This window comes from Anguilla anguilla, chromosome 10 (assembly GCF_013347855.1).
Source record: "Anguilla anguilla isolate fAngAng1 chromosome 10, fAngAng1.pri, whole genome shotgun sequence".
NCBI classification, from domain to species: domain Eukaryota; kingdom Metazoa; phylum Chordata; class Actinopteri; order Anguilliformes; family Anguillidae; genus Anguilla; species Anguilla anguilla.
In genome coordinates this window covers 36,815,551-36,827,715 of record NC_049210.1, presented here as the reverse complement: position 1 = coordinate 36,827,715, position 12,165 = coordinate 36,815,551, and the positions used below count along the sequence as shown (strand labels likewise).

At 42.6% G+C, this 12,165-nt stretch overlaps 1 protein-coding gene across 1 annotated transcript in view; it reads right to left on the bottom strand.

Annotated features, from left to right (window-relative positions):
* The window catches only part of adamts3 (ADAM metallopeptidase with thrombospondin type 1 motif, 3), an 87,287-nt gene that overhangs the window by 9,673 nt on the left and 65,449 nt on the right, over positions 1-12,165 (bottom strand). Inside the window, exons 18-19 of the mRNA XM_035379712.1 lie at positions 11,158-11,314; positions 10,933-11,065 (exon numbers count right to left, since the gene is read on the bottom strand). Of these exons, the coding sequence (XP_035235603.1) occupies positions 10,933-11,065; positions 11,158-11,314 (290 nt within the window). The remainder of the gene's footprint in view (positions 1-10,932; positions 11,066-11,157; positions 11,315-12,165) is intronic.

The following is a 12,165-nucleotide window of genomic DNA, read 5'->3' as shown; positions in this document are numbered from 1 at the left end:
AGGGAGGAGGAAATTGTCGCTAGAAGCATAACTTGATCACAAATTCTAATGGTGAGAGTATTTTTGAAAACTGCAGTACGGACTCCGAAAGTAGGTAATGTTAGAGATTTAGGATGAGGACACAGATCAAAGATGAAGTCTGTTCCACATTGCTTACACAGGTTCTGCCAAGAAGGGATTTGGAACTGAATGCCCTAGAATGCCCCAGTGTGTGCTGTGAATTGGTGAGATATGTTAACAGCAGGTGTTGTCACCATAGGAACAAGATAAGCTTTTTATAGGGATGAAAATATTTATACAATCATATATTATTTAATACCATCAGCATGAATTTGTACAATATTTAGTAAATAGCCCACTACATATTTTTTCTCAACACTTGCAGTTATATAAATCAATCCAACTTCCAACTTTTCAGCCCCAACCCCACCCCACCCCCAGCTCTGCTGTCCAGTAATGGGAAGAATACAGCACTGACCAACATCTATGATATAAAAGCTACAGACAGGTCCTTAATCACATTTACATCAAAACTCAGGATTCACCACCCATCAGGCCCAACAGGCCTGTGGGTACTACTTCATTCCCTGTCAACCTTTTAAATAACTGTAGTTTGAGATTAATGGTCGGGGAAGAAGGAAACATCAATGGCCTGTTTTTGTGTGTCTCCAATTCTCTTATGGTTGAGGAAAACTGAAAACCGTGCTGGCGAATCAAATACCACAGGAAACCGAACAATAAACGGGGCGAAGGTCTGTCAGCAGGTCTGCCATCGAGTGTTATCGAAGGCCAGATGTAATCTTGTACTTATGGGACCTGTCCCTCATTGACGTTGATTTGTGCTCAAAATAAGACCAGACCATTCTTTCCCATAACCGGCAGCCCTTTCTTTTGACAGCAAGAAATAACACAGCCCTCTGTGATATCTGTGACGAAGACCATCATGATGGGCTATATATCTCCCAACGATCTGCCAAGTGTACCCGTTTCCACAGAAATGGAACAGGGAAGCTTTGATGTGAAAACAGTCTCCCTTCACACCTACCAAGGACAGTGTTTCTATCATAACTTCAATTCAGGGGATCTGATAATACGTCATAATGATTTATTATTCAGTGTTAGGATCATGAGTGTTTGGTATTGCTCTGCACAGGCCCAGTTCATAGGTATAGTAAGAAATTCAGACAAAAAATTGCCATACAATGTAGCCTTCAAGGAGTCAATATAAATTGGAAGATGAAGTGACTGGAAAAGTCGTTTCTTGTTTTTCTCAATATGACTGAGTCCATGAAATGCTAAGTGACACATTCATAAAGGATTTCACAGACTACAGGTTTGCAGTCTTCATTGTTATTCTGGATTCACACTCAATACAGAGCAACAGAGGCACAGTTTCTTAACCCTTTAAGGTGTAAGATCACAAATATGTGATTAGAATGTTCTTGATTGAACATTAATGCCGATGAAACAATCATTACTAGAAATTGAAAGCAGTGGAGTTCTAGAACACTGACTTAATTTTTTTTTTTTTAAACCTACACTTCAAAGGGTTAAAACAGAAGGAAGCTTTTCACAGAAGCTGGGTGGGGGTGAGTCTTCACCACTTCAGCTAGAAATTGCTTCATGTGGCCATACCTTCCAAGATGGTACACAAAATTTGACCCTCAAGACTAGAAAACTACTCTATTGCAAAATTAATTTCCCACTTGCACAGTATAAGGCCACGGGTACATGAAGACCAAAATTGTGCTGGGATACTGTATGCGATCTAACACATAGGTTGGATGACACTGGCACAGTTCAGATTCGTTACCTTGGACCATGGGGCCCATCCACACACTAGAACATTGTCGTAACAGGATGAGCCACCCAGAGGCCCCTGTAAACCATTTTCTAACCTGTGCAACTGAAATCATCATTGAGAACAGACCAATGTATTCAGTTGTATACAGTATCCAAGCATAATTTCAATTCAGCTGTGGATTTGTACTGTGCATGTGGGAAATTTATTTTTAGTCAGAACTCCATTGCTCAATGCTTTCAGGTTTGCATCGAATCCCAGCTCGACTATTTTTCGCGAGTGATCTGTCACACTCCTTCTCTGTTCTAATCCCTCTCTTTTTGGCCAGACACACTCCATCTCAACTGCCCTCCCCCGACCATCTGCCCTCACAGGCCCACAGTTTAAAGTTGTCATCTATCCCAACCTTACTGTTGCCCTCTTGACTGCACCTCCTTGTATTCTGTTCTCTCCATCATGGTCTCTTACCCCTTCCAACAGCCAGCCGTGTGGACCTCCTTCCGCCTCTCTACCCTACCCAACAGCCAAGTATGCTAATAGTGCCCCCTTCCATCTATAACTTCTATGGTGCAGCCAGGAATGACTCTGGTGCCCCTTTTTCCTACTCCAGCTTGGCTTTAAGCTGGTCATGTCTGGATTTAAGGTTTTTGGGATGGTCAAGTGGCAACAAGATGGTTGAGATTGCAACCACGCTGACAACACCACGTCCAGTTCGTGGGCCAGCTTGGTACAGACAATAGACCATCACATCTGGTGACAATGGCACCTTCCTGTGGATAAAGGCAACCTCCTCTATTCACTCCAGACAAAGAGGACTGCTCTCACATTTTATTCGAATCCACACAATCAGTCTTCTTAAAGAGCTATAACATCCAACAAGTTATTTCTGAAAATAATTGTCTGGAAATCTATTTATCACACTTAAGGGAAAAAGAAAATCAAGTACAGATGCAAAAAAATGGGTTTCTTTAAGCTTGCCACTGATTGGATCCACACAACTATAATGCACTCGGACTGGAAACAATGTGCTTGTGTAATTAACCCTTTGAAGAGAAGGTTTTTTGGAATGTATTATTTCAAATTTTTAAATTAGTGATCCAAAACTCTAGAACATGTTTAGTTACCAGTAGTTCTATAACTCCACGAGTGTCAGTTGGTAGTAGTGATTGTGACATCAGCATTAGAATGTTCAGTTAAGAAAATTCTAATCATGTATTGATCTTATACCATTTTACCTGCAGTTTGCCACAGCAGGTAAAATGCTGTGGCAAACTGTAGTGATTAGCAAAAGGCCTTATCTGCTACAACCCAGTCACTTTAAAATCTAAAACAACAGAAATAACCAAGGAAAACTACTCATTATGAACACAAGATACATTTACTGATTTGCATCAATAAAACATTACACTATTACTGAAAACAAATGTAATGATCAAAGCAGCCAATAAAACAATTAAACAAGACGATGCTCAATGCTTTCAATAGGGTTTATTATGGCGCCATTAGTGGCCTTTAAAATTATTGACCTTTAAAATTGTTTTTACCTTTCATCGGTACGGTATTTTTAGGAGTTTAGGGCAGAATACCGGCACCCTTGAAAAAACCAGTCCTGACATTCATTTGGGCTGTGCTCTTCTAACCCTTAATTCTCTGCCTGCCTGTCCGTAGGCTCTCCCTCCATGCCCTTACCCAGAGGTGACAGAAGGCTAAATGGCAGCACTGCTTCTTCACAGGAAGTTACCATCAAGCTTACGTAGCCCATCTAATGCATTTCACCCCCCTCCTGCAGTCTTTGATGTGTGGCACACAATGCAAGCCACAGCATACTTTAATATAGCCTATTAGAATATTAATAAGCTGTGTGTGTGTGTGCGCGTGCGATAGGAAACATAAGACTGGTGCTTTCTTTATTTTTTTTTCTTAAACTTTCTTGTGCTTTTGTCTGTTTATGTCCTACGCTACCAGAATAATGTACACACATTATGCAAATCCATGTGTTTCTCATTCTTATCGATACCCCATTACAGTTGCTATTTTCCGTCTGCAAGGTCTTGCTTAGTGCTCAAAATGTATTCTGCTCATTCAGCTTTCGGTCAGCCTGTGACATGTGCTCTTTGTAATTACTGACCGGGCTTTTTCAGCTGGTAATCAGTGTTCAGTGAATTAATTTTAACCCAAATTGTGCTTGTGTCTGTTTTAATTGTGCTCACAAGGGGAACAATACAAATCTGCAGTCTGTTAAATTAAAACCCGACTGCAGAACTGAATCTGTTGATCTAATTACATTACCCAACCAAGTAATAATACTGGCTGAGGCACTCAGCGATTCATCCAGCACAGCTTCCGTAAACAAAATTTGAGGAAGTGGACCTGCCAATAATCCCCGTTAAGCATTTTACGGGTAAAAATAGTTGTTTTTCCCAAGTTAAGCACCACAGAAGCTCCCACAGCCTGTTTATATAGACTGACAATCACCTCCTAACAGTGAAGAAAAGTGTATGTTTCATTTCCAGCTTATGTAGATAAGACTTTATTGCAACTCCTGTAAACTGTGTCCAGAGGACCACTTTGGATGCCGGATTTTTATCCCAGGCAGTCCAGTATGTTGTTGAAAATACATGTTTATATGCTTCCACATGTTTTTATGTTTGATTGAAAAATTTGGCTTGCTTTAAAAAAAAAAAAAATCTGTTCCTGCAAACAGATGGCAGCAACTTCCAGCATGTAGGACTCCCTGTGATTTTGGCTGCCAATCAATAAATCAATTAATCGGTTAATTAATGAGGTAATATAGCTCAATGATGAGCTCATTAGATGCTGGAAATGGTTCATTTCAGCTATAGAAAATATCAGCACACACAGGCATCCCCAGAACAGGATTAGGGAACTCCTACTCTACTGTACACAACATGCAATTTCAACATATAAACAGACTTGGGCCAAAAATGAGCACTTCTGGAGAAGCACAGCAAGGCATTTCTTGCTTTCTACATGCACTAAAATGGTACGTTACTGCTTTGAATATAGATTGACTCTTGGGATTATTATAATAAGAATAATGATTTTATTTTTTTTAGCAAGTTCAAATGTTAATGCGTTCCTTTCTACGTTGAAATGTTAAGCGTGTGGGTGTATGCAAAATATATCCAGAGCTCAAAGATGGGCTTATGGGTTTATGTTATGCAACCTGTAATCTATCAAAGGCAATGCTCATCAGATTGCAATTTGCGGGCATACAGTATAGAACAAGATTAATAAGCTGCCATATGGATAATGGTAGAAACTAAAATAGAATTGCATACAAGATGAAATTTGCACTCCAACATAAGACTCTGTCGGTGTAAATATTTCACTGGAAAACGTATAGCAAAAATAACTGTAATGTCCCTTAGTAAATGAATCTCTAGTCAGCGATGCAAAAGACTAACAGGCCCTCGGTATAAAGTAACTCTGTTTGCAAGGAGATCAATGTACATCAAGATTGAACACGACAGTGTACCAAAGAGCTACAGGTTTAGCTCTTTGGTACAGAAGCGACTGCTCTGCAGACTGCTGCTTCGTTACATTCCGCAGCGCAGCAGCTGCAGTCAGACAGCACGAACGTGGCTGACAAGAAGAGTTGCATTCGCAAAATGAGAAAAGGACAATCCCACCAATCAACGCCCTCCCCAACTGGGGCAACGCTACAGCCTGTTAGATACGGAACTGTGGAGCCATTGGCCACAACCGCAGTCAAGAGTCTAGCATGCTATGAATCATGTGGGCACCTAGCGTGTTAGCAGGATTAGGTGCCTGGGAAATCCTCTTTTCCGGATTCATGAAACAAAAGCTCGAAATGAGCTAAGTAATTTACTCTCCACGACCTGCATAATATCCCACGCTAAAACGGTGCACAGCATGCTCAGTTTTCACCGGTGAAAACGCACTTTGGGATTAACCAGATACATTTTTGCCGGCCAGCTTCAGTTCAGTCAGAATTATGAAAAGGCTTGCAGTTAATAGGCACCATACTGTAACATCAATGAACGGTTCTCAGGATGGTGCCCATTAACCGCAAACCTTTTCATTGTTCTTAGTGCGCTGAAGCTCGCAGCCAGAAAATGTATCTGGTGAATCCAAATGTGTGTTTTCACTGGTGGTGATTAAGCATGCTGTGCACTGTTTTAGTGTAGAATATTATGCAGAATATTATGGGGATAAGTAATCGCCTTCAAGGCAGTGTCAAAAGCCTGGTCACTGAGACAATCATCAAATCCTAAATATAAATATTCTTTCCTCCAACTGGCGCAAGTGTCCAGGTGGCCTAAGTCCACCTCACATTTTCAAGCAGAAATGGCCCCAGTTACTTCAGAAGCAGAAATCTCCCTGATCATGAAATAAACAAAAAATATATTCATACTTTTGCATCCCACTCTTCTTCTTTGCTACCCTCTATTCATCTCTTAATAGTAATAGTATTAGTAGTAGTAGTAGAGGTAGTAGTAGAGATAGTAATAGTAACAGTCTAAATATAGCGAAAAAAATTTGCTTGTGGCTGTATGCCTGGCTGCACCACAGAGTAAGGGAGGGGGGCCCCAGAGAACAGAGTCATACCTTGCCGTAGGGAGGTAGAGAGGAGGGAGGAGGTGCATGCAGTTTTATTTCTCCTCTCAGAGCCATAGCAAAAAGGAAAAGAACGACAGATGGGAAACTCTGCACTTTGAGCTTCAAGATTTTCACGAATTCAAGCTTGGTGCCCTGTCAAAATCTCTTTAAAGCAACTGGCAGCTCGTCAATGACCTGATGAAGGGCTTGGTTTCCCATCTGCAAATACCCAGCATATGTTGCCTTCAGATCTGATTGCGGTTTTGAACTATAAAAAAGTGACACAAACCTACTAATCTGATGCCATTGCACTTGTACCTTGACTGATGCCCCCTGCTGCAAGGACGCAGGGTTATCAACCATGGTGAGCACGGACATGCAATCAATTCCCAGTCACCAGCCCCAGTTCGTGTGGAACCGAGGGCAATCAGAGACTCATGCCTAGATTCAATCATCATTTGCCCTTGGCTCGCAACTGAACGTAAATGTCTGTACTAGCCTTCGCTATCTATCAGTTTGGGGTGATCATCAACGACCTACATTAACTTGCCTAAATCAATCTGTCACTTAAAAAAAATGGGCAGGCTCCTGTTTGTTATGCACCTTGACGTGTTACAGACAGGGGCGTCTTAATGGGGGGGGGGGGGGGGGTACAAAGCGAGGACAATTCCAAGGGCACTGACTGACAGGGGCCCTCAAAAAATATTGTATAAAAGATAGGATAGAATATAGAAATGATTTTCTGGGGTTGTGAGGCCCAATGAGATCTTGGTTACAAAGACTAAATGTTTTCAATGCATACATAATTATCATACTCTTTATTCATATTTATAATATTACTAATAATTGATTGGGACAGCAAGAATGGAACCATTCATGTTTGTGTCAAGGAAGTCAGCAAAAATAAAAATATGTTTACTTCCAATTTTCGGTAAGACAAATTGCATCATTTGTGTATGGTAAGACAAATGAATTCACCTTTAACTAGAGGAGTAGTGAACTCACATGAACGACACAGAACTTTATCTATTTTGCAGACAAAAAAATTGTGATTTCTGAGAAAGGTATGGAACAGTGGTTTTTGTCACCAGCTAGGAATTCTGAAATGCTGCAATGACCTTTTTATCATATTAAAACCGAGAAAAGTAAAAGAGCAGTTAAAGGTCCAGGAAACTGGATTCAAATTGTGGTTATATTCCCCAGAATATTGTCTTCTTTGGCCTAATTATAGCCATTAAATTATAACAAACACTATTAGCTTACCGTGACCTGTTCTTCAGATAAAGACAGGCTGTGTGTGTATCCTGCGCTCATTAATATTCATATCTGTAAGACACCTCATATGTTAATTAATCCTCATCAGTACTGTAGGCTAGTAGCAGGTGTCTCCAGTGCAGTAACATTATGTAGAACAACATAGTAACAAGAAGAGTCATTTGAAGAATGCATAGCAATAAAATATGACACAGACACTTCATTACAGACAGTTCAAAAAACTGCCCTTTTACACTCCTGTTGGCAATACCACTCCTGTTGGCAATACACACAGAGGATGAACAGCTGTGGTTGTTCAACAATCTCTATTCCATTGCATTTATTTACTCCAGGCTGTGTGCTGCTGGCTTCAAGTATATCCAGAAAAGATGCCCTACGGTCAGAGAAGCATCTGCCAACCTGGCAACCTTCTCTGTCACCGCCACCAGTGGGCAGGAACTGCCAGGCATGTCCACAGTGTGCAGGAAGAACCTCAGCTCACCCCTCCGCAAGGACACACATCTCATTTCAACTTCGAGGGGCACAACCAACAGGAAATGTTCTACAGGATTTACCACCCAATACAACATAATAATAATGGGGGAACCATTTTCTGTTCTCCCTAAGTTTGGGGGGTGGACGTGCCCCCCCAGTCCCCTGCCGGGATCAATGTCCATGGTTAACCCTCCCTCTCAGCAGTGCATTTCATCAGTGCAGTCAAGGTAGACGTGCACGTCTCAGCTGAACAGACGATAGCCTGACGGAAAAAATCGAACAAACTGATGGAGAAGCCCACACCCTTATGTAGCTCCTAGCTGAAACTGTCGCACTAAGCAAAGGGCCATGCCAGAAGCATCTTTACAGTGATCTTGGATGCAAGTGGTGGTGAAATGCTGGGTACTGCATGAATCCCTCATTGTACTCAAATGACCACATTTCCTAGAAATCACGGCGTCTCGGTATCTTGGCATCCCACATTTCCCACATTCAGTGTTGAGTACTATCTCCCACCACTGTTTTTTATCCTCCTTTAGAAGACCGTGAGCATTCTCGTTGGCCTGTTGATCTCTGTTTGATCTTTTCCCAGCTTGTTCTCTGTCAGCAATGAACTCTGGAACAGAGCACCGACACTGGATAAAAAAAAGGGAATTACTGTAGCCGGAAAGGGATGTAATTGAATACCGAAACAAGAGAATTTATCTCAGATTGCTGCAGGGCGTGAACCAGTAGTTTGTAATATCCATGCAGCCTTGAGTCATTCTGATATCCAAATGCGACCCAGCAAAATTAGATTTCTCGGTAAAAAACAATGCGATTGCAAATATCACTGACAGTACACGCAGGCAAGTGTGCACTGCCTTCAGAATACATTTCAAACATAGAAATTTATCTTCGCCTCAGACACAGTACGTGCAATTCACTTTAAAAACCTAGGCATGTAAAACACGTTACTTAAAGGCACATACACATTTATCTTACATATATAGTGTATAATTTCAGAGCAGGAGAAAAAAAAATTACATCAGCTTCATTAAAGACACCTGTTTCTGCCGGTCGCGTCTCCCAAAAAAGCTCAGGCTAACAAGGGGAGGTATGTCGAAAGTAACCCGGGGTCTGTGTCCGTTCGGCTCCTCATTATCGCATTAGGCAAGGCGGCTCACACCGGAGAGGGTAATCACTCCTGACTTTGAGTCTGTCCGCATGAAGCGGAGCGCCGCGCTGCCGGCTAACAATGTGGCTCAACGAGCCATCCGTTAGTGAGAAGTAATTAGCCGAAATTGCCTCGGCTAAAAACCGACCGCAAAGACCGACTGACGAGAACACGGCCGCTGCTTTTAAAGTGCCCACGCATCAACCGTCTGGTGGGATGCTGTAATTTTACATTACAGAGTCCTGGGTGAAAAAACCAAGGCAAGCGCCTTACTGTACATGTGATGCGTGTGCACTGTGCCTGTGGACGCAAACCTGACCCAAAGCGTCTCCACGGACCAGCGCGGGCCATCAGCTAGGATTGATAGAGAATAATCAGAGCGTGACTCCTGCGTCCAGTGACCAAAATCTCAGAAACACGGCTCATTACTCTAGTAAATGTAGCCTGGTGCCAAAAAGCACATTTATCTTCAATTCAATCATATTTCTCTTCATGCGTAAACATAGCAGCCACGCATTCCGGCACGTTTTGGGCTTGTGTTCTTCCTAGTTTTTATGATAATATATCATTTCAGTTGAGGGACAGTCTGAATAGTTTTCTAGAATCGGCAGCACTTGGGTAGTGCTTCAGTACAAAGGTAAAAAAACACATTAGGCTGCACTAGAAGAGGAGCTATACCTATAAAGAAGGTCAGTGGAGATGTGGCTCAGCCAGTAAAGCTCAATGCATTTCATGGCTCCTGGCAGTCCACTAACTATCTCTCCCTGATTGACTCTGATTCTGTTAATGAACACCAAAGTGGGTGATTTATGGGGTTAGTAATTGACCAATAATGGGTTTTCAGTGATCCAAGCGAAGTAGTTCAAGGTTTAGATTGACTAGTTTGAGAGGGAAAAAAAGAAGACTTTTCAGCATTAGACTGTGGGTTGAATCATCATTTAGCACTGGGCCTCAACTTAAGGATAACTGCTGTGATTATGCAAACCATGCTGAAATGTTTTTGGTGAATGTACAAAGCTTTTGCAAATCAATGCCCTCGTGTTGCACCATTAGTCTGAGCGTCTGCCTGGCTCCTCTAATTGAATGCAACCCTGTGGTTTACTTTCAAAAATGTTCTTCCATAAAGCTTATCCAAGATGCCCATCACACATACCCAGGGACTTTGCAGGTAATCTAATGATAATCAGACGAGAACAGACACTCACACACCCCCTTTCCCTTGGCCCAATACGGATAATTACCGGCTCCTCGGCCAGAGCCATCCTGAATTTGGGAGGGCCTCAGAAATGCATGAGCACTGCTTTTTTATTCTCGACTGTGCCTGCACGGCTGACACGGTCAGACTGCAGGCTCGCGTTCCACCACAGAGGGCGCAGGTGAGCGATGAGATGGTTGGAATTCTGAGGGCTGAAACGTTTCTGTCTCTTACACACGGCTTTCTGAGACTCCCCGAACCAGAGTGTGTCTGCATGTGCAGACATAACCCAGATCAAAGGGCGGGCCTTATCATACACACCACGATGGAGTAAATGAGGGAGGGAGTGAGTGAATGAGTGAGTTACAAACCAGGTCCAAAAGAGCCTTTCACATGGAAAGAAGCAGCTAAGCTCAAACTCGTATAGTAAGATGGCCACACACTCACTGTGGCTGGGTGCAGTCCTGGAGGTTACACATGCGGCGGATCGGCTTGGGCTTCTTGCTGACGTCACAGTAGCTACGGTGAACCATCTTGCTGTCGCCCTTTTTACGGCACCCGTACTTGGTGTACTGGAACCCTGGAACCACGCACAAATAGGGGGGGGGTCGTGTCGGTAGGTGATTCTTCACAGCAATGACTGTGACGTTAGCCGCAGACGAGACCCGTTACCTCCTGCACAAGGTCGTGAACACTGGGACCAGCTCTTCAGGGCCCACTCGTACGTGTCCTCCTGGATGACGTTGTTGTTGTTGATCGGCACCGAGTCCTCGTGTATAATGTACTTGTACATGAGGGTCGATCTCGTTTCATTGTCCTGCGGTATAATCTGATGGGAAAAGCCATTGCTTAAAGAAACATATATCAAACCACGGTCTATGTACTTCAATGTTTAATGCACCATTCTTCAAGAACAGCCCATGCTTCATTTCATCTTATGTCATTATGATCCATGTTTTGGTGTCAGAATAGCATCTGAACACTGTCCCATAAGAAAGACTAAAAACTGACATGAAAAATGAAAATTGACATGACATAAATACATATAAAGTATCATTCTATGTGCATGCACACACACACATGCACACAGACATGCACGCACGCACTCCCACACACAGGCATAATTCTTTTCTAACCATCTGACCCTGAAGTCAGCCAAAACCCCCGAGAAAATGATGGCAATATTCTCATCTTCTCTGAGTGCACTGTGTCACTGACCTCCAAATATTGGTTGTTCTCAGGGACAGTTGAAGAACCCTCACAACCAACTGTACCCAACACTTAGACTACGGCATAAACACTCCTTTCCGTACCCCCTTCCAACAGTACGCAGTCCCAGCAGGTCTCAAAGGTGGATCAACACACCTTCTCCCTCTCCCAGACTCCTCTCAAAATTACCTCTACAGTCCACATTCATAGTCTGTGAGCAGTACACGCAGAAAGAGGAATTTGAAGGACAAAAAATGGACAATGCATTGCTATGAATAACAAACATCTTCTGTCGGGAGCACCATGAATTTCTCCTGAAGCAAAAGAATTGATAGAGATTGATTTGTATGCTTTCTGAGCACCTGTTCTTGGCCCAACACATTTGCCATTTGCTGCAAACGTTGAAACGTGCTGGTTCCGGAGAACAGCTATCACAGAAAAGAAAATCAAAAGCGATAATAACTGCTGCCT